The 26,897-nt window shown below is 46.8% G+C and overlaps 2 protein-coding genes and 1 long non-coding RNA gene across 4 annotated transcripts in view; 1 reads left to right on the top strand and 2 right to left on the bottom strand.

The window, feature by feature from the left end:
* The window catches only part of LOC148404776 (janus kinase and microtubule-interacting protein 2-like), a 142,741-nt gene that overhangs the window by 77,951 nt on the left and 37,893 nt on the right, over positions 1-26,897 (top strand). The gene's annotated exons all lie outside the window — the stretch shown is intronic.
* LOC148404780 (janus kinase and microtubule-interacting protein 3-like) lies at positions 13,028-14,184 on the bottom strand. 2 transcript variants are annotated; one of them, XM_088388001.1, is made up of 3 exons: positions 13,865-14,184; positions 13,660-13,785; positions 13,028-13,290 (listed from the first exon to the last, which is right to left on the bottom strand). In XM_088388001.1, the coding sequence occupies exons 1-2, from the start codon at positions 14,075-14,077 to the stop codon at positions 13,669-13,671; spliced, it is 330 nt and encodes a 109-aa protein (XP_088244127.1). In that variant the 5' UTR covers positions 14,078-14,184; the 3' UTR covers positions 13,028-13,290; positions 13,660-13,668. The 2 variants fall into 2 exon arrangements, with proteins under 2 accessions (XP_088244127.1, XP_088244119.1); XM_088387993.1 differs by having other exon boundaries at positions 13,028-13,785.
* LOC148404779 (uncharacterized) lies at positions 14,303-14,973 on the bottom strand. Its single transcript, XR_015862439.1, has 3 exons — positions 14,852-14,973; positions 14,667-14,765; positions 14,303-14,581 (listed from the first exon to the last, which is right to left on the bottom strand). It is a non-coding gene; the product is annotated as an uncharacterized LOC148404779 (long non-coding RNA).

The raw sequence follows: 26,897 nt of genomic DNA, 5'->3' as shown, positions 1-26,897 counted from the left end.
ACCTTGGACAAGTCGTCGATGATGTGCCGCTGCTCCACAACTTGAAGGAACTCCATTTCACCGTCCTGCTGGCCGCAACCGCGGTCCAGGTCATTGAGCGAACTAGGCCTTCTCTGTGGAACACAAATGCAGTGGACTCTGTTGGCACGCCGCCGTTGTCCGCGTCGACTTACCAAGCTTGCCATCTCCTCGTTCTCCTGGGTGACAAAGCGCACTTTGTTTTCAAGGTGACACAGCACCAGCGAGAGTTCTTCATTCTTCCTGCTCAGGCGTTTGTTTTTGTACAGGAGTGGCAGAAACTGGCTTTCTGTTTCTCTCAGTCGCTTTAGCTGCAAGCATGAAGTGCGGGATGTGAAAGACGCACAACACGCGGGCCAGAACGTATCCATTCCTTTTGCATCGGTTTGAACGGAATCGTGGCTTTGGCTCCCAATAAAAGACATCTACCAGGCAACCGACTCGACGCGCCGCTCAACTAATAAGCAAGCGCAATGGGTGCCTCGCTGGATGGCGCGCATCAAACGTAGCGCAAACCTTCAAGCGTGCCGTCAATAAATTACCAGTTCATTGCGCTCTTCAGAAAGCAGGGCGTTTCGATCCTCCAGGTTCCTGATGACTGCGCTGAGCTCAGCGATTTTCAGATGAAACCCTCGCGTGTCCCGATCCTCCTGAGACTGAAAACGCCCCGCAACACACACACACAAGCACTCGTTCAAAGTTCAAAACTGTTTTTGTGCTACCTTCCTCCAGCAACGAACTAAGTCATGGGTACTGCAAGTGTGTGATGAGGTGGCTTACGCAATGAAGAGGATTGCTAGTAGCGGCGTTGACCCCACTTCCAGGGTAGTTTAGGCCCGCCCTTTGGGAATCCCTCAGGGCAGCGATCTGCTGCTCGGCAGCCTGAGTCTGCAGCTGAAGGCGGTGGACGTGGCCGGCCCCAGGGCTTCATCCAAAACACTAACCGCTCTGTCTTTCAGCTTGATCTCGTCTGTCTGGATGTACAAACGGGGAGCGCTCAGGCAGGCGGGCAAACTCATTTGCCAGAATTGTGACAAAAACAAAGAGAGCAACCGGCCAATTTTTTTTCTTGAATCGACTAGAACACCTTTGCTGTGACAAAAGCGAAGCGAGCAACCGGACATTTTCTTCTTGTGAAATAGAATAGAATAGAATGCCTTAGGTGTCATTGCACTGCAGGTATACAACGAAATTGGGAACATAGCCACGCACCGCGCATCTGATCAGTCCTACCAGTCGGCGGATCTCCCTCTCGCAGTCTCTCTTGGTTCGGCTCAGCTCCTCCCGATGCTGGTGATGAGCCGATCGGAGCTCGGCCGCTCGGGACTGCCAGGCCTGCTGGGCCGCTGCCAGGGCTTCTTCCGCGCTCCTGGTGGAGGCGACACCGCTCGGTCTCCCGACACCGCCGCGTCTCCTCCACCTCCGCCAGCAAAGCGCCCCCCCTCCTCACCTGAGCAGACATTGCGCCACACCGGGCCGTTGAGACCGCAACGGAGCGCCGCGACGCTTACTGGGGACAAGCTACACAATACGGTAGCGGCCGCATCGAAGCCCGACGTGGCGTGCGGATAGTCAGACACGGATAGAGCGGATCACCTTGTCCATGGAGCCGTCCCTCAGGCTGAGGACCAAGGCATTCAGTCGCTGGATCTCTCCATCTTTGATTTTGATCACTCTCATCAGCTCCATTTCATGCTGCCGCAGTAATGTCTCCCTGGTAATGGCTAACTCTTTCTGCTTCTCCTCATGGAGTTTGCTTTTGAGTTCCGTCATGGCGGCGGTGGCACGGTGGTGCTCCGCCCGCAGGTCCTGACTTCTCTCTCTCTCCAGACAGCTGACCTGACATGACTTAGACTTAGACAAACTTTATTGTCATCTTGTCTGCACATGGTGCATACAAAACGAAATTCCGTTGCATACGTCTTACAACAAAGTAGTGATATTGCAGTTGAATAGAAGTAACATATCCTATGAAAATATATATATATACATATAATATATATATATATATATATATATATATATATATATTAAAAATAAGTATAAAGTGCAGCAGTGATAATTATGCAATAGTGCAAGTAGGCAAAACAGTATTCAAGAGTGTGCAGAGGAATGCTAAACCATGTATTAAACTTCTATTTAAAGGGTTTATACAAGTTCAGTAAAGTTGGTAGTGCGAGATAGTGCAAGATAGAGGTCCGTAGTGTCATAAAGTACAGTTCTGTGAATGTGTGATGCAGAGTTCAGTTTAGAGCTCAACAGTTCTAGTGTTCAACAGTCTGATGACAGCAGGGAAAAAGCTGTTGCAGAACCTGGTGGACCTGCAGCGGATGCTGCAAACCTCTTCCCAGAGGGCAGCAGGGAGAACAGTCCATGGTGGGGGTGTGATGGGTCATTGATGATGTTACGGGCACGGGACATGCAGCGCTGAGATGAAATGTCCTGAATGGAGGGAAGAGGAGCCCCTATGATCCTCTCTGCTGTCCTCACCACTCTCCTCACGTTCTTCCAATCGGAGGCGGTGCAGCCTCCACACCACACAGAGAGACAGCTTGTCAGAATACTCTCTATGGTGCTCCTGTAGAACGTCCTCATGATGGGTGGGGGCAGGTGGGCTCTCCTCATCCTCCGCTGTAAGTACAAGCGCTTCTGTGCCCTCTTGACCAGTGCCGTAGTGTTCATAGTCCAGGTGAGGTCTTCTGTGATGTGGACCCCCAGGAATTTGGTGGTGCTGACCACCTCCACAGCTGAGCTGTTGATGATCAGTGGAGCGTGGTGAGGCTGTTTTTTCCTGAAGTCGACGATGATCTCCTTCATCTTCTCCTCATTCAGGATCAGGCTGTTTTCTCTGCACCAGCCCACCAGCTGCTCCACCTCCTCTCTGTAGTCCAGGTCGTTGTTGTCTCTGATGAGCCCCACCACCGTTGTGTCGTCTGCTGACTTCACGATGTGATTGGTGGTGAACCTGAGGACGCAGTCGTGTGTCATCAGGGTGAACAGCAGGGGGCTCAGGACGCAGCCCTGAAGGGAGCCTGTGCTGAGGGTGATGACATCAGAGGTGTTCTGTCCGACCCGGACTGACTGAGGTCTGTTGGTGAGGAAGTCTAGCAGCCAGTTGCGAAGGGGGGTGTTGAAGCCCAGGTGTTCCAATTTTCCTACCAGATGCTGTTGGATGATGGTGTTAAACGCTGAGCTGAAGTCCAGGAACAGCCTCCGCACATGGGTGTTCTTCTCCTCCAGGTGAGCCAGGCTCAGGTGAAGAACGGAGGAGATGGCGTCCTGAGTGGAGCGGTTTTGCCGGTCGGCAAACTGGAACGGGTCAAATAATAGGGGGAGTCTGGAAACGATGTGACCTTTAAGCAGCCTTTCGAAGCACTTCATCATAACCGGAGTCAGTGCAACAGGCCGGTAATCATTAAATGAGGTGATTTGAGGTTTCTTCGGCACCGGAATGATGGAGGCAGTCTTAAAGCACGCCGGCACTGTGGCTTGGCCCAGCGAGGTGTTAAAAATGTCTGTGATGACCCCAGCCAGATGACTTGCACATTCCCTGAACACACGCCCAGGAATGTTGTCGGGGCCAGGGGCCTTACAGGGGTTGACTCTCCTCAGGGTCTTCAACACATCGGCGGAGTCAAGGCAGAGTACCTCCTCTTCCTGATGGGGGACAGTTTTAACTGCTGGAGTGCCGTTTAGTGCCTCGAACCTCCCAAAGAAGTTATTTAGACCATTTAGAAAGTCAGCATCAACTACACCCACCGGGGGGGGGGAGAGTGAGTTGTAGTCTGTAATCGCCCGTATGCCTTGCCACATACTCCTGATGTTTTTGACGTCGTGGAAACGATCCTGAAATTTTCGACTGCGGTCTCGCTTCGCTATCCTGATGGCACGGTTCAAGTTGGCTCTCGCTGTCCTCAGTGTCTCCTTGTCGCCAGACTTGAAGGCAGAGTTCCGCGCTCGTAGCGTTTGACGTACCTCCTCAGTCATCCAGGGTCGTTGGTTGCCCCGGGTGATGATATTCTTAGTGGTGCTGACGTCCTCGGTGCATTTGTTGATGTAGGCTGACACAGTCATGGCACACGCATGTCTAATCTACATCGGGAAAACTGGGAGGGAGGGAGGGAGGCAGGCAGGGAGGCAGGCAGGGAGGCAGGCAGTGTCTGTCTGTTGAGGTTTTCACCTTGTTCTTCTCCTGCTGAAGTTCTAACTGGACGTCCATCAGTTTGGTTCTCAGCTCGTCATTGGCGGCCTGAAGGGCGTCCGTTCGCTCCGCCTTGGCCCGCCCTGCCGGAGCTCGTTTGGACATCTCTTACTCGAGTCTCGCCCGGTCGTCAGTCAGAGATCACAACATTTGTACCTGGAGAGCACAAACGCAGCGCTGTTTTCCACTGGCTTCGAACTCAACTTCAATCGGTACCGTAACTTACAACATCATAAACATAGAACTAGCTTGACTTATTCATTGAATAAATGCATTTGGTTCTTCAAAACTGCATCACGCAACATAGCGTGACCGAGACGGCCGTTATCCACCTGCGTGAAGTTATTTGGTGAAATGAATGAGATGTTTAAGACACCATCGTTCTGTCTCTATGTAGATGAAGGGAAATAATCGATTGCTGAAGGTCCAAAGGTGTTGTGATAAACAAATAAACATATTAGTGATTAGTGACATATTTGTGATAAACATATTAGGCAGGATAATCACATATGTTAACGTGACTGCCCACACTGTATTTATTTATGGTTATTTGTTAAATCGAGTACTGTTAGACATGAAATAGGAAGTGTTTAACATAAATGGAAGACGAAAGGGGTACTCACCATTGTAGCTCCTGCTGGTCAATGATACGAGCCTCTTCTTGCAGTGGAAAACATACAGCCAACAAACACCGTGGAACCTAAAGGAATGAAATTAAACATTAACATTTAGCCTCAACCAACATTCACAGATACAACGCAACGCAAACTACACAAACGTAAATCTTTTTAAACACAATGAGTTGTACTTACCGTGTACGCTCTAGACGGTCCACTTGCAAGCAGAAAATAAATATATTTCTGTTGATAATCGTCGTGTTTGTATCCGGTGTCTCGCTCAAGGCCATTGCGCCCACAGATTTGAATTTTGGCGAGAGTTCAGCCTATTGACGTCATTTCCGCGGTGTAATACCCGCATATCTGAAACGGCAAAGTTAAGAGTAGAGTTAAATAAAGTTTTTAGTCAACGCAATAATTTACAACCGTTGACCAGTCGAAATAATCGTCGAAATTTGGCGTCTGTGGCTGGAAGCAGACGCCGAGTTCGACATTCCTCCCAAACGCCACACTCCCTCGCTTTTCAGGGCTAAAAAAAAACAGTTGTAATTACCTTGTACGCTCTAGACGGTCAAGTTGCAAGCTGAAAACAAAAATATTTGCCTTGTTAGTCATCGTGTTACTAACCGCTGTGTCTTGTTTGCCAGAATTGCCGCTTTCCTACTTCCTGTTGCAAGCCACGCCCACGGATTATAATTTTGCCGTGAGTTCCGCACATTGACATGACGTCACATGACTGCGACGTAATATTATCTAAAACTGTTTGTGCGGTATTGTGTTGTTCTGTGCGGTATTGTGTTATTCTGTGTGGCGTCGTGTTGTTCTGTGCGGCGTCGTGTTGTTCAGTGCGACGTCGTGTTGTTCAGTGCGGCATGGTGTTGTTCAGTAAGGCATGGTGTTGTTCAGTGCGGCATGGTGTTGTTCAGTGCGGCATAATGTTGTTCAGTGCGGCATAATGTTGTTCAGTGCGGCATGGTGTTGTTCAGTGCGGCATGGTGTTGTTCAGTGCGGCATGGTGTTGTTCAGTGCGGCATAATGTTGTTCAGTGCGCCATAATGTCGTTCAGTGCGGCATGGTGTTGTTCAGTGCGGGATGGTGTTGTTCAGTGCAGGATGGTGTTGTTCAGTGCGGCATGGTGTTCAATGCGGCATGGTGTTGTTCAGTGCGGGATGGTGTTGTTCAGTGCGGCATGGTTTTGTTCAGTGCGGCATAATGTTGTTCAGTGCGGCATGGTGTTGTTCAGTGCGGCATGGTGTTGTTCAGTGCGGCATGGTGTTGTTCAGTGCGGCATGGTGTTGTTCAGTGCGGAATGGTGTTGTTCAGTGCAGCATGGTGTTGTTCAATGCGGCATGGTGTTGTTCAGTGCGGGATGGTGTTGTTCAGTGCAGGATGGTGTTGTTCAGTGCGGCATGGTGTTGTTCAGTGCGGCATGGTGTTGTTCAGTGCGGGATGGTGTTCAATGCGGGATCGTGTTGTTCAGTGCGGCATGGTGTTGTTCAGTGCGGCATGGTGTTGTTCAGTGCGGCATGGTGTTGTTCAGTGCAGCATGGTGTTGTTCATTTCGGCATAATGTTGTTCAGTGCGGCATAATGTTGTTTAGTGCGGCATGGTGTTGTTCAGTGCGGGATGGTGTTGTTCAGTGCGTTATAATGTTGTTCAGTGCGGCATGGTGTTGTTCAGTGCGGCATGGTGTTGTTCAGTGCGGCATGGTGTTGTTCAGTGCGGCATAATGTTGTTCAGTGCGGCATAATGTTGTTCAGTGCGGCATGGTGTTCAGTGCGGGATGGTGTTGTTCAGTGCGGGATGGTGTTGTTCAGTGCGGCATGGTGTTCAATGCGGAATGGTGTTGTTCAGTGCAGGATGGTGTTGTTCAGTGCGGCATGGTGTTGTTCAGTGCGGCATAATGTTGTTCAGTGCGGCATGGTGTTGTTCAGTGCGGCATGGTGTTGTTCAGTGCGGCATGGTGTTGTTCAGTGCGGCATGGTGTTGTTCAGTGCGGCATAATGTTGTTCAGTGCGGCATGGTGTTGTTCAGTGCGGCATGGTGTTGTTCAGTGCGGCATAATGTTCAGTGCGGCATAATGTTGTTCAGTGCGGCATGGTGTTGTTCAGTGCGGGATGGTGTTGTTCAGTGCAGGATGGTGTTGTTCAGTGCGGCATGGTGTTCAGTGCGGGATGGTGTCTTTCAGTGCGGCATGGTGTCGTTCAGTGCGGCATGGTGTCTTTCAGTGCGGCATGGTGTCGTTCAGTGAGGCATGGCGTTGTTCAGTGCGGCATGGTGTTATTTAGTGCGGCATGGTGTTGTTCAGTGCGGGATGGTGTTGTTCAGTGTGGCATGGTGTTCAGTGCGGCATGGTGTTGTTCAGTGCGGTATCGTGTTGTTCAGTGCGGTATCGTGTTTCTCAGTGCGGTATCGTGTTGTTCAGTGCGGTATCGTTGTGTTGTTCGTATTGTGTTGTGTTGTTCGTAATGTGTTGTGTTGTTCGTATTGTGTTGTGTTGTTCATATTGTGTTGTTCATATTGTGTTGAGTTGTTCGTATTGTGTTGTGTTGTTCGTATTGTGTTGCCTTTAACACTTAGCCTCTAACACTTAGCCTCTAACACTTAGCCTCTAGCATCTAGAAGGTAAATAAATAGGAAGGAAGGACTCACCGGTGACGTCTTCGCCCACGTCCAAGCGTTGTACTTTGTATTTTCATCCTTCTGACAGTGGAAAACATAGCCAACAAACACCGTGGAACCTAAACGACTGAAAGAAAACTATCATTTGGCCACAACCAACATTCACAGATACAACACAATGTGACGTGCGGGGTTGAGGTTAAAGGTTGAGTGAAGGGCCCTCGTTTTAAACTACTTTTTTGAAAAGGATTGGGAACAAGTAAGACGTATTTAATTTATTTAATGGGAAGTAGTAAGAGCTATTGAATTTAATCTATGTATTATATTCTATTGTATTGTATTCTGTTGTATTCTTTTGGATTGTATTCACACTAACCCCACTAAAACTTCAGCCCACAAAAACTCGCCTCTGGCGCCTAGCCTCTGGCACTTAGCCTCTAACACTTAGCCTTTAACACTTAGCCTTTAACACTTAGCCTTTAACACTTAGCCTTTAACACTTAGCCTAGAAGGTGAATAAATAGGGTTAAAGGTTGAGTGAAGGGACCTCGTTTTAAACTACTTTTTTGAAAAGGAGTGGGAACAAGTAAGACGTATTTAATTTATTTAATGGGAAGTAGTAAGACTTATTAAATTTATTTAATCTACTTTTCTTCCCAGGCAAAATTTGATGTGCTGCAATTCCAAATTTCCAAAGTGAATGAAGGAATGAAGTCCTTTAAATTATGATTTTGTATAAATACTAGGCATTAACACAAAATCGACGGCACAAAATGGGCAGACTTTACTTGTTTGAAAAGGACTGGTTACAAGACAGACTTTTTTAATTTATTTAATGGGAAGAAGACTTATTTAGTTTAATTGATCTATTTTTGTTCCCTGGCAAAATTCGATTTGCTGCAATTCCAAATTTCCAAAGTGAATGAAGGAAAGAAGTCGTTTAAATTATGATTTTGTTTAAATACTAGGCATAGACACAAAATCTACGGCACAAAATGGGCAGACTTTACTTGTTTGAAGAGGACTGGTTACAAGACAGACTTTTCTGATTTATTTAATGGGAAGAAGACTTATTTAGTTTATTTAATCTATTTTTGTTCCCTGGCAAAATTGGATTTGCTGAAATTGTATTTTGCCAAATCTTGCCTTGAGACCTGATAGGAAGTATTAAACGCTTAGTTAAATCAATACAAGTTGGTAATAAGAGCGAGTAATGTTGGTTGAACCGATGAATGAAGGTTGAAAGCAATTTAAATTATGACTTTGTATAAATACTAGATATTAACAGAACATCTACTGCGCGAAATGGGCAGAGTTTACTTGTTTGAGAAGGAGTGGCTTATTCAAAACTAAGATTTATTTAATCTGTTTGTTCCCAGGCAAAATTGGATGTGATGCAATTCCAAATTTCACCACATGATGGTGCCCAATTTTGACTTCATAGGACATATTAAACACTTAGCTTGTTATTATGTTCAAGGTAATCAGATTTGTTTATTATTCTAATGGCCTCTTCAAAACTATTCTGGATTACTACTTTGGATCTATTCTACATTACTTGGCAACAACATACTCTGTAACAGATTAGGCAGTATAATCATATATGTTAACTTGAGAGTGCCCACACTCAATCTACTTATCGTGATGTGTTAAATCAATTACTGTTAGACATTATTTGTCTGATAATCTACCAAATCTTTGAATTGAAGAATTTGTGATTTAATTAATAGCTTGTTCAGGGTAATCAGACTTGTATATAATTCTAATGGCCTTCTTTTGAAAACTATTCTGAATTACAACTTTGGATCTTATATTACTTTGCAACAATCTACTCGGTGACAGATTAGGCAGTATAATCACATATGTTAACTTCAGTGCCCACACTGTATTTATTTATGGTTATTTGTTAAATCAAGTACTGTTAGACATGAAATAGGAAGTGTTTAACATAAATGTTATGGCTACTCACCATTGTAGCTCGCTCCTGGTCAATGATACGAGCCTCTTCTTGCAGTGGAAAACTTGCAGCCAACAAACACCGTGGAACCTAAAGGAATGAAATTAAACATTAACATTTCGCCTGGACCAACATTCACAACAACGCGGCTACACTTCTGCTATTACAAACGTAAATCTCCTTAAACACAATGAGTGTTACTTACCGTGTACGCTCTAGACGGTCCAGTTGCAAGCAGAAAATAAAGATATTTCCGTTGATAATCGTCGCTGCTCAGTGGCTCACGGCCATCGCGCCAACAGATTTGAATTTTGGCGGAGGTTCGGGCAATTACGTCATATCCGCGGCACATGACTGCGACGTAATACCCGCTTATCTGAAACGGCAGTTAAAAGTAGAGTTACATCAAGTTTTCTTGGAACCTAAACGAATGAAAGAAAACTATCATTTGGCCACAACCAACATTCACAGATACAACACAACGTGCGGGGTTGAGGTTAAAGATTGAGTGAAGGGCCCTCGTTTTAAACTACTGTTTTGAAAAGGAGTGGGAACAAGTAAGACGTATTTAATTTATTTAATGGGAAGTAGTAAGACTTATTAAATTTATTTAATCTACTTTTCTTCCCAGGCAAAATTTGATGTGCTGCAATTCCAAATTTCCAAAGTGAATGAAGGAATGAAGTCCTTTAAATTATGATTTTGTATAAATACTAGGCATTAACACAAAATCGACGGCACAAAATGGGCAGACTTTACTTGTTTGAAAAGGACTGGTTACAAGACAGACTTTTTTAATTTATTTAATGGGAAGAAGACTTATTTAGTTTAATTGATCTATTTTTGTTCCCTGGCAAAATTCGATTTGCTGCAATTCCAAATTTCCAAAGTGAATGAAGGAAAGAAGTCGTTTAAATTATGATTTTGTTTAAATACTAGGCATAGACACAAAATCTACGGCACAAAATGGGCAGACTTTACTTGTTTGAAGAGGACTGGTTACAAGACAGACTTTTCTGATTTATTTAATGGGAAGAAGACTTATTTAGTTTATTTAATCTATTTTTGTTCCCTGGCAAAATTGGATTTGCTGAAACTGTATTTTGCCAAATCTTGCCTTGAGACCTGATAGGAAGTATTAAACGCTTAGTTAAATCAATACAAGTTGGTAATAAGAGCGAGTAATGTTGGTTGAACCGATGAATGAAGGTTGAAAGCAATTTAAATTATGACTTTGTATAAATACTAGATATTAACAGAACATCTACTGCGCGAAATGGGCAGAGTTTACTTGTTTGAGAAGGAGTGGCTTATTCAAAACTAAGATTTATTTAATCTGTTTGTTCCCAGGCAAAATTGGATGTGATGCAATTCCAAATTTCACCACATGATGGTGCCCAATTTTGACTTCATAGGACATATTAAACACTTAGCTTGTTATTATGTTCAAGGTAATCAGATTTGTTTATTATTCTAATGGCCTCTTCAAAACTATTCTGGATTACTACTTTGGATCTATTCTACATTACTTGGCAACAACATACTCTGTAACAGATTAGGCAGTATAATCATATATGTTAACTTGAGAGTGCCCACACTCAATCTACTTATCGTGATGTGTTAAATCAATTACTGTTAGACATTATTTGTCTGATAATCTACCAAATCTTTGAATTGAAGAATTTGTGATTTAATTAATAGCTTGTTCAGGGTAATCAGACTTGTATATAATTCTAATGGCCTTCTTTTGAAAACTATTCTGAATTACAACTTTGGATCTTATATTACTTTGCAACAATCTACTCGGTGACAGATTAGGCAGTATAATCACATATGTTAACTTCAGTGCCCACACTGTATTTATTTATGGTTATTTGTTAAATCAAGTACTGTTAGACATGAAATAGGAAGTGTTTAACATAAATGTTATGGCTACTCACCATTGTAGCTCGCTCCTGGTCAATGATATGAGCCTCTTCTTGCAGTGGAAAACTTGCAGCCAACAAACACCGTGGAACCTAAAGGAATGAAATTAAACATTAACATTTCGCCTGGACCAACATTCACACGTACAACGCAACGCGGCTACACTTCTGCTATTACAAACGTAAATCTCCTTAAACACAACGAGTGTTACTTACCGTGTACGCTCTAGGCAAAATTGGATGTGATGCAATTCCAAATCTATCTGAAACGGCAGTTAAAAGTAGAGTTACATCAAGTTTTCTTTTTTAATCAACACAATCATTTACAACCGTTGACCAGAAAGAATCGTCGAAATTCGACGTCCCCCACAAACGCCACGCTCACTCGCTTTTCAGGGCAACAAAAGTACTTCTTTTTAAAAACGATGAGTTGTACTTACCGTGTACGCTCTGGACGGTCCAGTTGCAAGCAGAAAATAAAAATATTTCTCTTGTTAGTCGTATGTTACCATCCGCTGTGTCTTTGTCAACATCGCCGCCATTTTCCTACTTCCTGCTGCGAGCCACGCCCACGGATTTAAATTTGGGCGGAAGCTCTTTCCATTGGCGTCGTTTTCGCGTATAGCAAATCCGATTGGTTGGGAAGGGGGCACGGTTATGCAGCCGAGGGGTCCTGTGATCGGCGGGATGTAAAGTAGGCGTCGACGTCACGTCCGCGTCACGTGACCACGACGTGGCAGACGTCATATAGCAACCGCTGTTTTGTTTAGTAGACTTACAGTTGTTATGCATTGACATAATGGCGCACACACCAAATAGATTTAAATAAATTAAATAGTTCTTCTGCCCACTCTCTTTTAAACAAGTTAACTCTCCCCGCGGATTTGAATTCCGGCGAAAGTTACGCCCATCTTCGTCACGTATGTCACGTGACCACGACGTGGCAGATGTCATATAGCAACCGCTGTTTTGTTTAGTAGATTTACAGTTGTTATGCATTGGCATAATGGTGTGCACTCAAAATAGATTTAAATAAATTAAATATTTCTTCTGCCCACTCCCTTTTAAACAAGTTAACTCTGCCCACGTCCATTGACGTCTTGTCTGCGTCACGTGACCACGACGTAGCGACGTCATATAGTAACCGCTGTTTTGATCAGTAGACTTAGTTTTTATGCGTTGACATAATGGCGCACTGGTTAGCATGGCCACCTCTTAAGCATGATGTTGCGGGTTCGACGCCTGATCAATGTTAGCATGGAGTGAGCTGAAGTGCATGGCGCTGAAGATTTGAATCTTTGAAATGCGCTGAGGTCTGACATATCAGGCAGAATGGTTTGCCATCACGTTCAACAAAAAATAGAAACTTTCCCACTCTGATTAAAACGTCCTGCGTTCATCTACGTATTTTTGTTTTGCTGTGCATCTTTTCCCTGCCATTTCGAGAGCCCAATTGACACTCATAGTTTAAAGAAATGTGTTTGCCCATCCTACTTTGTGGAATTTCACCACATGCGCTTTTGACCAAAATACCAAATTGAACTCAAGTGAAGCCAACACGCACAACCCCCCCCCCCCCCCCCCCCACACACACACACACACACACACACACAAATGTTGATATGAACATAAAAGAGCCGCATGCGGTTCGGGAGTTGCGGCTTGGCCAAACCTGTACTATACAACTTTATTTGTATAAAATTTTCACAACAGCTGTCACACAAACAAAGCGGGAAAAACCGAAGACGTGCGTGTTCCGCCCACGCTGGATTTATTTGCACCTTTGAAAAGACACCGTATTGCCGCAGATGTGGCAAAGAGTACTTTTGGGCATCTGAGACGGAAGGATGTCCAAAGCATCACGTCACCTGCTCTGGTAGGCATGGTGGTGGGACGTTGAGGTCAACCGCTTTGGGGTTGGCTGAATCTTTGATCGCAGGATGCCACACACTTGAAGACAGAAGCAGAAAAGCAGAGCTAAATGCAAAATGTACTCACCGGTGACTCCAATTTTTTTCCCCCCTGAAGAAACAGCTGGACGGGTGGCCCCGGCTGGCCAGTGGGACTCTTGTTATTCTGACCCTTTTTAGTGCGCGTTTGGGGCAACAACCGTTTTTTGTGGCGCTCTCTTCTGGTTCAAAAGTGCCCTGCATGTGAATTTGCTTTTCCTGCCTTCTGATTGGATGAGCGCCGGTGTGACGCGGTGCCTCTGTCACCGTGGCGGGGGGTATACGTTGGCATCGGAGCGTCTGCCAACGTCTGAGACCGGCTGGCAGTGTATCGGAGGTGTCGAGTGCGGTGCCGCTGGAGCTCACTCACCAGCTGGTGTTAGGGCCACAGAATGAAGGCCAAGGAGAAGAATAGAAAGAGAAACAGAAACTTCTCCTCCAATTGTTTGATTTGTCTCTTCTGAGCTTCGATGAATTCTTTCAGCTCTTTGTTCCTCTAGGACGGACAAATGGAAAGTGGCATTCAAAAGCCAGTAAGCGTGCAAGTAAGTGCCGGGCTGGCTTTGGGCCCTTACCTGTTGCGCGCTGTGCAGCAGATCCATTCTCTCTTGGAGGATGCAAGCGTCGCGCTCCCTCAACTCGCACATCAGGGCTCGCTTCCATTGGTCCACGGCGCTCCTAAGCTCTTCTCTCTGATCCGCCGTCAGCACGTCATTCACGCCAGCGTGGCTGGCTTTTTCGCCGTCCGTGGCGGGGCAGTCCCGCTGCGGTAGCGCCTCGTACAACATGGCCTCCAGCTCCAGGATCCTCTGGGCCGCAATCCTCGTCCATCAGTGGTCCGGCGGGAGATTTGAGGGAGGCTTACCTTATGAGCCTGGTCCATGGAACACTTCCTGAAGTCCAACTCTTCATCCAGGTAGCCCTTCTGCTTGCAGAACATAGAAGAGCCCAAAGGCACAGCGTCAACAAGCTTCTTTCAGCGCAAAGCCTTCCAAAAGTCACATTTGAGCCGCCGAGTCTCGTGGAGTGCGAACATAAGGAGTTCGACATACACTTACGGCGTTATAGCCCAGGATGTCCAGCTTCTTCATCAGATCACTGATGACGATGTCCGGGGGAAAGGCGCAAGGAGCAATGTAAGGTGTTCTGGGACCTCGGGTTAAGGTTAGGGTTGCGAGGGACGCCTTACGTACGCTCACGCCCTCGGCCTCGCAGTAGATCTGCAAAGGGCTGAGGCCGTCTGGGAAACGGACTTGCAGAAACTTCAAGACGGGGGAGCGCCACTCCCTCTCCTGAAAGGCAGAGGCATGCATCCGTCCGTCCGTCCGTCCGTCCGTCACATCTCTGGCCTCAACACGCTTGTGCGAGTCTTCCCACCTCCAGCTCCAGGATGCGGAACTCAAGCAGTTCGTTTTGGTCTCGGATATCCTGGATGTGCTCTTTCAGACGCGCTTCTTCCGCCTCCATCCGCCTGACCTGAAAAGACAGTCAGACCTCATCTGCGGGGCTTCCCGACGGGTGTGACGCCAAGCGACTCCGCCCAGCGCCTTTCTTTCCGTCACCTTTTCGGCCAACTGCTGATTGCTCTGACGCAGCAGCTGCTTCTCCTCCACCCACTTGACATTCTAGAAGAGACAAACGCGTGGACAGCTTTGGAATGTTGTGTCATTTTCATCCACAAATTCTTTGGTTGACTGGAAAATGACATTTGCTTTTCTCCGCATTTTCCCAGCCACATTCGGGGGGGGGTTGGTCCAGTAATGCCAGACGAATGAGTGACTGAAGAATGTAGCTATTTTGTCTGAGAAAAAGGTGTGCTCATTGATGAGCTTACCTGTCCTTGTTGCTTCAGCGCTGACTCCAGATCTGCTACTCTGCTTTGATAGTGACCCATTTCTACCATCAGCTTTTCTCTGGTCTGAAAGGAGGAGGAGGGAGGAGACGAGTCCGATTCCAGGCTGAAGAGGAATGTTTGGTGCCAATACGCTGGCAGAAATGGCGGGCTACCTCTTCGGGTTCCGTGTCGGGGGTTCTGTCGGTGTGAAAAGACAAGGACGATCCGTCCGAGTCCACCAACACGTCTTCGTCGTAGCCGTAAAATGTTTCGATGACCTGCGGGCGCGGAAGCAAACATCTCTCTGAACAAACTGAAGCGACACCTCACGATGAATCGACGAGAGGAACGATAGCGAGAAAAAGGCCATTTCATCTTGCGCAACACCAAGCAGCCGCAAACAAACAGACTCACCTTGCAGGACCTCACGCTTTGTTCCTCCTCAGAGATTCTCGACGTCGGTATCGTAGCAGCAAATCTCTCTCCTGTCGACACAAATAATCCGCCTTTGAGATTCTTTGGATGCAAAGGGAACGAACGGCTCCGGCGCAGAAACAAACGCGACTCACAATGACATTTCTGACATGAGCTCCTGTCTCCAGAGCCTGAAAAACACGTCACCGGCGATGATTGGAGGGACGCTCGTCTTTTCCAAAAGTGACAACTACAGGGTGTGTCAGGGTTTTCCAGATTATCTTTATCGTATCATTATGTTGCTTTGACTTTGACTGCAACCTGTAATAAATAATATTATTTATCCCTTATTTATCCCTATCGCTTATCCCTTCCTACACAAAGTCGTAAAACACCCCTTGCTATGTTTTGACTAGAGGTCAAGGGCTTCCTCTATTCAATCCACTCTTACACCCACCCTGTTTCTCTTAATTAAAATGCTCGTGCAGGAGCCGAGAGTCAGACTTCATTCGTACAACGGATGGACTCTCCACCTGCAGGTGTCCAAAAGAACTTACTTGTCTCCCGTGTGGTTCTTGCAAAATAAGTTGGAGCGAGCGCAACTCTAACAGGGTGCATTTTGCCACTAGCTGCCTACGGACAATGATGTCGCGCTCGCGGCTCATGGTTGACGGGCTGAGCAGCCGGGCAAGTCCGTCGTTTTCAGCGCACAGCGAGTGGCAAAGGCGCTGACAAAACGGGAGCTTTGAGCTGCTGAAAACGGCAAAACAAGTCTAAAGCGTGTTCAAACGCGTGCGCACAATGCTCCTACTTGAAAGGTCGGAATTTAAGGGGCCAATTTTTTGGATGGCGGCCGCCGGCCAAGCTTTGGACGGAAAAGGTTTCCTGGCGACAGCGAGCGAGCGTGGCGCTGCCGTACGTGCACCGAGTCGCCTGCCTGAAGACCTTGGACAAGTCGTCGATGATGTGCCGCTGCTCCACAACTTGAAGGAACTCCATTTCACCGTCCTGCTGGCCGCAACCGCGGTCCAGGTCATTGAGCGAACTAGGCCTTCTCTGTGGAACACAAATGCAGTGGACTCTGTTGGCACGCCGCCGTTGTCCGCGTCGACTTACCAAGCTTGCCATCTCCTCGTTCTCCTGGGTGACAAAGCGCACTTTGTTTTCAAGGTGACACAGCACCAGCGAGAGTTCTTCATTCTTCCTGCTCAGGCGTTTGTTTTTGTACAGGAGTGGCAGAAACTGGCTTTCTGTTTCTCTCAGTCGCTTTAGCTGCAAGCATGAAGTGCGGGATGTGAAAGACGCACAACACGCGGGCCAGAACGTATCCATTCCTTTTGCATCGGTTTGAACGGAATCGTGGCTTTGGCTCCCAATAAAAGACATCTACCAGGCAACCGACTCGACGCGCCGCTCAACTAATAAGCAAGCGCAATGGGTGCCTCGCTGGATGGCGCGCATCAAACGTAGCGCAAACCTTCAAGCGTGCCGTCAATAAATTACCAGTTCATTGCGCTCTTCAGAAAGCAGGGCGTTTCGATCCTCCAGGTTCCTGATGACTGCGCTGAGCTCAGCGATTTTCAGATGAAACCCTCGCGTGTCCCGATCCTCCTGAGACTGAAAACGCCCCGCAACACACACACACAAGCACTCGTTCAAAGTTCAAAACTGTTTTTGTGCTACCTTCCTCCAGCAACGAACTAAGTCATGGGTACTGCAAGTGTGTGATGAGGTGGCTTACGCAATGAAGAGGATTGCTAGTAGCGGCGTTGACCCCACTTCCAGGGTAGTTTAGGCCCGCCCTTTGGGAATCCCTCAGGGCAGCGATCTGCTGCTCGGCAGCCTGAGTCTGCAGCTGAAGGCGGTGGACGTGGCCGGCCCCAGGGCTTCATCCAAAACACTAACCGCTCTGTCTTTCAGCTTGATCTCGTCTGTCTGGATGTACAAACGGGGAGCGCTCAGGCAGGCGGGCAAACTCATTTGCCAGAATTGTGACAAAAACAAAGAGAGCAACCGGCCAATTTTTTTTCTTGAATCGACTAGAACACCTTTGCTGTGACAAAAGCGAAGCGAGCAACCGGACATTTTCTTCTTGTGAAATAGAATAGAATAGAATGCCTTAGGTGTCATTGCACTGCAGGTATACAACGAAATTGGGAACATAGCCACGCACCGCGCATCTGATCAGTCCTACCAGTCGGCGGATCTCCCTCTCGCAGTCTCTCTTGGTTCGGCTCAGCTCCTCCCGATGCTGGTGATGAGCCGATCGGAGCTCGGCCGCTCGGGACTGCCAGGCCTGCTGGGCCGCTGCCAGGGCTTCTTCCGCGCTCCTGGTGGAGGCGACACCGCTCGGTCTCCCGACACCGCCGCGTCTCCTCCACCTCCGCCAGCAAAGCGCCCCCCCTCCTCACCTGAGCAGACATTGCGCCACACCGGGCCGTTGAGACCGCAACGGAGCGCCGCGACGCTTACTGGGGACAAGCTACACAATACGGTAGCGGCCGCATCGAAGCCCGACGTGGCGTGCGGATAGTCAGACACGGATAGAGCGGATCACCTTGTCCATGGAGCCGTCCCTCAGGCTGAGGACCAAGGCATTCAGTCGCTGGATCTCTCCATCTTTGATTTTGATCACTCTCATCAGCTCCATTTCATGCTGCCGCAGTAATGTCTCCCTGGTAATGGCTAACTCTTTCTGCTTCTCCTCATGGAGTTTGCTTTTGAGTTCCGTCATGGCGGCGGTGGCACGGTGGTGCTCCGCCCGCAGGTCCTGACTTCTCTCTCTCTCCAGACAGCTGACCTGACATGACTTAGACTTAGACAAACTTTATTGTCATCTTGTCTGCACATGGTGCATACAAAACGAAATTCCGTTGCATACGTCTTACAACAAAGTAGTGATATTGCAGTTGAATAGAAGTAACATATCCTATGAAAATATATATATATACATATACTATATATATATATATATATATTAAAAATAAGTATAAAGTGCAGCAGTGATAATTATGCAATAGTGCAAGTAGGCAAAACAGTATTCAAGAGTGTGCAGAGGAATGCTAAACCATGTATTAAACTTCTATTTAAAGGGTTTATACAAGTTCAGTAAAGTTGGTAGTGCGAGATAGTGCAAGATAGAGGTCCGTAGTGTCATAAAGTACAGTTCTGTGAATGTGTGATGCAGAGTTCAGTTTAGAGCTCAACAGTTCTAGTGTTCAACAGTCTGATGACAGCAGGGAAAAAGCTGTTGCAGAACCTGGTGGACCTGCAGCGGATGCTGCAAACCTCTTCCCAGAGGGCAGCAGGGAGAACAGTCCATGGTGGGGGTGTGATGGGTCATTGATGATGTTACGGGCACGGGACATGCAGCGCTGAGATGAAATGTCCTGAATGGAGGGAAGAGGAGCCCCTATGATCCTCTCTGCTGTCCTCACCACTCTCCTCACGTTCTTCCAATCGGAGGCGGTGCAGCCTCCACACCACACAGAGAGACAGCTTGTCAGAATGCTCTCTATGGTGCTCCTGTAGAACGTCCTCATGATGGGTGGGGGCAGGTGGGCTCTCCTCATCCTCCGCTGTAAGTACAAGCGCTTCTGTGCCCTCTTGACCAGTGCCGTAGTGTTCATAGTCCAGGTGAGGTCTTCTGTGATGTGGACCCCCAGGAATTTGGTGGTGCTGACCACCTCCACAGCTGAGCTGTTGATGATCAGTGGAGCGTGGTGAGGCTGTTTTTTCCTGAAGTCGACGATGATCTCCTTCATCTTCTCCTCATTCAGGATCAGGCTGTTTTCTCTGCACCAGCCCACCAGCTGCTCCACCTCCTCTCTGTAGTCCAGGTCGTTGTTGTCTCTGATGAGCCCCACCACCGTTGTGTCGTCTGCTGACTTCACGATGTGATTGGTGGTGAACCTGAGGACGCAGTCGTGTGTCATCAGGGTGAACAGCAGGGGGCTCAGGACGCAGCCCTGAAGGGAGCCTGTGCTGAGGGTGATGACATCAGAGGTGTTCTGTCCGACCCGGACTGACTGAGGTCTGTTGCTGAGGAAGTCTAGCAGCCAGTTGCGAAGGGGGGTGTTGAAGCCCAGGTGTTCCAATTTTCCTACCAGATGCTGTGGGATGATGGTGTCAAACGCTGAGCTGAAGTCCAGGAACAGCCTCCGCACATGGGTGTTCTTCTCCTCCAGGTGAGCCAGGCTCAGGTGAAGAACGGAGGAGATGGCGTCCTGAGTGGAGCGGTTTTGCCGGTCGGCAAACTGGAACGGGTCAAATAATAGGGGGAGTCTGGAAACGATGTGACCTTTAAGCAGCCTTTCGAAGCACTTCATCATAACCGGAGTCAGTGCAACAGGCCGGTAATCATTAAATGAGGTGATTTGAGGTTTCTTCGGCACCGGAATGATGGAGGCAGTCTTAAAGCACGCCGGCACTGTGGCTTGGCCCAGCGAGGTGTTAAAAATGTCTGTGATGACCCCAGCCAGATGACTTGCACATTCCCTGAACACACGCCCAGGAATGTTGTCGGGGCCAGGGGCCTTACTGGGGTTGACTCTCCTCAGGGTCTTCAACACATCGGCGGAGTCAAGGCAGAGTACCTCCTCTTCCTGATGGGGGACAGTTTTAACTGCTGGAGTGCCGTTTAGTGCCTCGAACCTCCCAAAGAAGTTATTTAGACCATTTAGAAAGTCAGCATCAACTACACCCACCGGGGGGGGGGGGGGGGAGAGTGAGTTGTAGTCTGTAATCGCCCGTATCCCTTGCCACATACTCCTGATGTTTTTGACGTCGTGGAAACGATCCTGAAATTTTCGACTGCGGTCTCGCTTCGCTATCCTGATGGCACGGTTCAAGTTGGCTCTCGCTGTCCTCAGTGTCTCCTTGTCGCCAGACTTGAAGGCAGAGTTCCGCGCTCGTAGCGTTTGACGTACCTCCTCAGTCATCCAGGGTCGTTGGTTGCCCCGGGTGATGATATTCTTAGTGGTGCTGACGTCCTCGGTGCATTTGTTGATGTAGGCTGACACAGTCATGGCACACGCATGTCTAATCTACATCGGGAAAACTGGGAGGGAGGGAGGGAGGCAGGCAGGGAGGCAGGCAGGGAGGCAGGCAGTGTCTGTCTGTTGAGGTTTTCACCTTGTTCTTCTCCTGCTGAAGTTCTAACTGGACGTCCATCAGTTTGGTTCTCAGCTCGTCATTGGCGGCCTGAAGGGCGTCCGTTCGCTCCGCCTTGGCCCGCCCTGCCGGAGCTCGTTTGGACATCTCTTACTCGAGTCTCGCCCGGTCGTCAGTCAGAGATCACAACATTTGTACCTGGAGAGCACAAACGCAGCGCTGTTTTCCACTGGCTTCGAACTCAACTTCAATCGGTACCGTAACTTACAACATCATAAACATAGAACTAGCTTGACTTATTCATTGAATAAATGCATTTGGTTCTTCAAAACTGCATCACGCAACATAGCGTGACCGAGACGGCCGTTATCCACCTGCGTGAAGTTATTTGGTGAAATGAATGAGATGTTTAAGACACCATCGTTCTGTCTCTATGTAGATGAAGGGAAATAATCGATTGCTGAAGGTCCAAAGGTGTTGTGATAAACAAATAAACATATTAGTGATTAGTGACATATTTGTGATAAACATATTAGGCAGGATAATCACATATGTTAACGTGACTGCCCACACTGTATTTATTTATGGTTATTTGTTAAATCGAGTACTGTTAGACATGAAATAGGAAGTGTTTAACATAAATGGAAGACGAAAGGGGTACTCACCATTGTAGCTCCTGCTGGTCAATGATACGAGCCTCTTCTTGCAGTGGAAAACATACAGCCAACAAACACCGTGGAACCTAAAGGAATGAAATTAAACATTAACATTTAGCCTCAACCAACATTCACAGATACAACGCAACGCAAACTACACAAACGTAAATCTTTTTAAACACAATGAGTTGTACTTACCGTGTACGCTCTAGACGGTCCACTTGCAAGCAGAAAATAAATATATTTCTGTTGATAATCGTCGTGTTTGTATCCGGTGTCTCGCTCAAGGCCATTGCGCCCACAGATTTGAATTTTGGCGAGAGTTCAGCCTATTGACGTCATTTCCGCGGTGTAATACCCGCATATCTGAAACGGCAAAGTTAAGAGTAGAGTTAAATAAAGTTTTTAGTCAACGCAATAATTTACAACCGTTGACCAGTCGAAATAATCGTCGAAATTTGGCGTCTGTGGCTGGAAGCAGACGCCGAGTTCGACATTCCTCCCAAACGCCACACTCCCTCGCTTTTCAGGGCTAAAAAAAAACAGTTGTAATTACCTTGTACGCTCTAGACGGTCAAGTTGCAAGCTGAAAACAAAAATATTTGCCTTGTTAGTCATCGTGTTACTAACCGCTGTGTCTTGTTTGCCAGAATTGCCGCTTTCCTACTTCCTGTTGCAAGCCACGCCCACGGATTATAATTTTGCCGTGAGTTCCGCACATTGACATGACGTCACATGACTGCGACGTAATATTATCTAAAACTGTTTGTGCGGTATTGTGTTGTTCTGTGCGGTATTGTGTTATTCTGTGTGGCGTCGTGTTGTTCTGTGCGGCGTCGTGTTGTTCAGTGCGACGTCGTGTTGTTCAGTGCGGCATGGTGTTGTTCAGTAAGGCATGGTGTTGTTCAGTGCGGCATGGTGTTGTTCAGTGCGGCATGGTGTTGTTCAGTGTGGCATAATGTTGTTCAGTGCGGCATGGTGTTGTTCAGTGCGGCATGGTGTTGTTCAGTGCGGCATGGTGTTGTTCAGTGCGGCATGGTGTTGTTCAGTGCGGAATGGTGTTGTTCAGTGCAGCATGGTGTTGTTCAATGCGGCATGGTGTTGTTCAGTGCGGGATGGTGTTGTTCAGTGCAGGATGGTGTTGTTCAGTGCGGCATGGTGTTGTTCAGTGCGGAATGGTGCTGTTCAGTGCGGCATGGTGTTGTTCAGTGCGGCATGGTGTTGTTCAGTGCAGGATGGTGTTGTTCAATGCGGGATCGTGTTGTTCAGTGCGGCATGGTGTTGTTCAGTGCGGCATGGTGTTGTTCAGTGCGGCATAGTGTTGTTCAGTGCGGCATGGTGTTGTTCAGTGCGGCATGGTGTTGTTCAGTGCGGCATGGTGTTGTTCAGTGCGGCATGGTGTTGTTCAGTGCGGCATAATGTTGTCCAGTGCGCCATAATGTTGTTCAGTGCGGCATGGTGTTGTTCAGTGCGGGATGGTGTTGTTCAGTGCGGCATGGTGTTGTTCAATGCGGCATGGTGTTGTTCAGTGCGGGATGGTGTTGTTCAGTGCAGGATGGTGTTGTTCAGTGCGGCATGGTGTTGTTCAATGCGGCATGGTGTTGTTCAGTGCGGGATGGTGTTGTTCAGTGCGGCATGGTGTTGTTCAGTGCGGCATGGTGTTGTTCAGTGCGGCATGGTGTTGTTCAGTGCGGCATGGTGTTGTTCAGTGCGGCATGGTGTTGTTCAGTGCGGCATGGTGTTGTTCAGTGCGGAATGGTGTTGTTCAGTGCGGCATGGTGTTGTTCAGTGCGGGATGGTGTTGTTCAATGCGGGATCGTGTTGTTCAGTGCGGGGTGGTGTTGTTCAGTGCGGGATGGTGTTGTTCAGTGCAGGATGGTGTTGTTCAGTGCGGCATGGTGTTGTTCAATGCAGGATCGTGTTGTTCAGTGCAGCATAATGTTGTTCAGTGCAGCATGGTGTTGTTCAGTGCGGCATGGTGTTGTTCAATGCGGCATGGTGTTGTTCAGTGCGGGATGGTGTTGTTCAGTGCGGCATGGTGTTTTTCAGTGCGGCATAATGTTGTTCAGTGCAGCATGGTGTTGTTCAGTGCGGCATGGTGTTGTTCAGTGCGACATAATGTTGTTCAGTGCGGCATAATGTTGTTCAGTGCGGCATGGTGTTGTTCAGTGCGGCATGGTGTTGTTCAGTGCGGCATGGTGTTGTTCAGTGCAGGATGGTGTTGTTCAGTGCAGGATGGTGTTGTTCAATGCGGCATGGTGTTGTTCAGTGCGGGATGGTGTTCAGTGCAGGATGGTGTTGTTCAGTGGGCATGGTGTTGTTCAGTGCGGAATGGTGTTGTTCAGTGCGGCATGGTGTTGTTGAGTGCGGCATGGTGTTGTTCAGTGCAGGATGGTGTTGTTCAATGCGGGATGGTGTTGTTCAGTGCGGGATGGTGTTGTTCAGTGCAGGATGGTGTTGTTCAGTGCGGCATGGTGTTGTTCAATGCGGCATGGTGTTGTTCAGTGCAGGATGGTGTTGTTCAGTGCGGCATGGTGTTGTTCAATGCGGCATGGTGTTGTTCAATGCGGCATGGTGTTGTTCAGTGCGGCATGGTGTTGTTCAGTGCGGCATGGTGTTGTTCAGTGCAGCGTAATGTTGTTCAGTGCGGCATGGTGTTGTTTAGTGCGGAATGGTGTTGTTCAGTGCGGGATGGTGTTGTTCAGTGCGGGATGGTGTTGTTCAGTGCGGCATGGTGTTGTTCAGTGCGGCATGGTGTTGTTCAGTGCGGGATGGTGTTGTTCATTGCGGCATGGTGTTGTTCAGTGCGGCATGGTGTTGTTCAGTGCGGCATGGTGTTGTTCAGTGCGGCATAATGTTGTTCAGTGCGGCATAATGTTGTTCCGTGCGGCATGGTGTTGTTCAGTGCGGGATGGTGTTGTTCAGTGCAGGATGGTGTTGTTCAGTGCGGCATGGTGTTGTTCAATGCGGGATCGTGTTGTTCAGTGCGGCATGGTGTTGTTCAGTGCGGCATGGTGTTGTTCAGTGCGGCATGGTGTTGTTCAGTGCGGCATGGTGTTGTTCAGTGCGGCATAATGTTGTTCAGTGCGGCATAATGTTGTTCAGTGCGGCATAATGTTGTTCAGTGCGGCATAATGTTGTTCAGTGCGGCATAATGTTGTTCAGTGCGGCATGGTGTTGTTCAGTGCGGCATGGTGTTGTTCAGTGCGGCATGGTGTTGTTCAGTGCGGCATGGTGTTCAGTGCGGCATGGTGTTGTTCAGTGCGGTATCGTGTTGTTCAGTGCGGTATCGTGTTTCTCAGTGCGGTATCGTGTTGTTCAGTGCAGTATCGTTGTGTTGTTCGTATTGTGTTGTGTTGTTCGTAATGTGTTGTGTTGTTCGTATTGTGTTGTGTTGTTCATATTGTGTTGTTCATATTGTGTTGAGTTGTTCGTATTGTGTTGTGTTGTTCGTATTGTGTTGCCTTTAACACTTAGCCTCTAACACTTAGCCTCTAACACTTAGCCTCTAGCATCTAGAAGGTAAATAAATAGGAAGGAAGGACTCACCGGTGACGTCTTCGCCCACGTCCAAGCGTTGTACTTTGTATTTTCATCCTTCTGACAGTGGAAAACATAGCCAACAAACACCGTGGAACCTAAACGAATGAAAGAAAACTATCATTTGGCCACAACCAACATTCACAGATACAACACAATGTGACGTGCGGGGTTGAGGTTAAAGGTTGAGTGAAGGGCCCTCGTTTTAAACTACTTTTTTGAAAAGGATTGGGAACAAGTAAGACGTATTTAATTTATTTAATGGGAAGGAGTAAGAGCTATTGAATTTAATCTATGTATTATATTCTATTGTATTGTATTCTGTTGTATTCTTTTGGATTGTATTCACACTAACCCCACTAAAACTTCAGCCCACAAAAACTCGCCTCTGGCGCCTAGCCTCTGGCACTTAGCCTCTAACACTTAGCCTTTAACACTTAGCCTTTAACACTTAGCCTTTAACACTTAGCCTTTAACACTTAGCCTAGAAGGTGAATAAATAGGGTTAAAGGTTGAGTGAAGGGACCTCGTTTTAAACTACTTTTTTGAAAAGGAGTGGGAACAAGTAAGACGTATTTAATTTATTTAATGGGAAGTAGTAAGACTTATTAAATTTATTTAATCTACTTTTCTTCCCAGGCAAAATTTGATGTGCTGCAATTCCAAATTTCCAAAGTGAATGAAGGAATGAAGTCCTTTAAATTATGATTTTGTATAAATACTAGGCATTAACACAAAATCGACGGCACAAAATGGGCAGACTTTACTTGTTTGAAAAGGACTGGTTACAAGACAGACTTTTTTAATTTATTTAATGGGAAGAAGACTTATTTAGTTTAATTGATCTATTTTTGTTCCCTGGCAAAATTCGATTTGCTGCAATTCCAAATTTCCAAAGTGAATGAAGGAAAGAAGTCGTTTAAATTATGATTTTGTTTAAATACTAGGCATAGACACAAAATCTACGGCACAAAATGGGCAGACTTTACTTGTTTGAAGAGGACTGGTTACAAGACAGACTTTTCTGATTTATTTAATGGGAAGAAGACTTATTTAGTTTATTTAATCTATTTTTGTTCCCTGGCAAAATTGGATTTGCTGAAATTGTATTTTGCCAAATCTTGCCTTGAGACCTGATAGGAAGTATTAAACGCTTAGTTAAATCAATACAAGTTGGTAATAAGAGCGAGTAATGTTGGTTGAACCGATGAATGAAGGTTGAAAGCAATTTAAATTATGACTTTGTATAAATACTAGATATTAACAGAACATCTACTGCGCGAAATGGGCAGAGTTTACTTGTTTGAGAAGGAGTGGCTTATTCAAAACTAAGATTTATTTAATCTGTTTGTTCCCAGGCAAAATTGGATGTGATGCAATTCCAAATTTCACCACATGATGGTGCCCAATTTTGACTTCATAGGACATATTAAACACTTAGCTTGTTATTATGTTCAAGGTAATCAGATTTGTTTATTATTCTAATGGCCTCTTCAAAACTATTCTGGATTACTACTTTGGATCTATTCTACATTACTTGGCAACAACATACTCTGTAACAGATTAGGCAGTATAATCATATATGTTAACTTGAGAGTGCCCACACTCAATCTACGTATCGTGATGTGTTAAATCAATTACTGTTAGACATTATTTGTCTGATAATCTACCAAATCTTTGAATTGAAGAATTTGTGATTTAATTAATAGCTTGTTCAGGGTAATCAGACTTGTATATAATTCTAATGGCCTTCTTTTGAAAACTATTCTGAATTACAACTTTGGATCTTATATTACTTTGCAACAATCTACTCGGTGACAGATTAGGCAGTATAATCACATATGTTAACTTCAGTGCCCACACTGTATTTATTTATGGTTATTTGTTAAATCAAGTACTGTTAGACATGAAATAGGAAGTGTTTAACATAAATGTTATGGCTACTCACCATTGTAGCTCGCTCCTGGTCAATGATACGAGCCTCTTCTTGCAGTGGAAAACTTGCAGCCAACAAACACCGTGGAACCTAAAGGAATGAAATTAAACATTAAC

Source organism: Syngnathus floridae, chromosome 1, assembly GCF_059516105.1.
Source record: "Syngnathus floridae isolate MCC-2025c chromosome 1, RoL_Sflo_1.0, whole genome shotgun sequence".
Taxonomy (NCBI): Eukaryota; Metazoa; Chordata; class Actinopteri; order Syngnathiformes; family Syngnathidae; genus Syngnathus; species Syngnathus floridae.
The sequence above is the reverse complement of the archived record's forward strand: the minus strand, read 5'-3'. Positions and strand labels throughout refer to the sequence as shown.

Excerpts from the sequence above, each read along its gene's own strand:
- LOC148404780 (XM_088387993.1), bottom strand. The coding sequence starts at position 14,077 with ATGTTGTACGAGGCGCTACCGCAGCGGGACTGCCCCGCCACGGACGGC. Across the intron at positions 13,786-13,864 it reads TGCTGCACAGCGCGCAACAG|AGGAACAAAGAGCTGAAAGA; the intron begins GTAAGGGCCCAA and ends TGTCCGTCCTAG.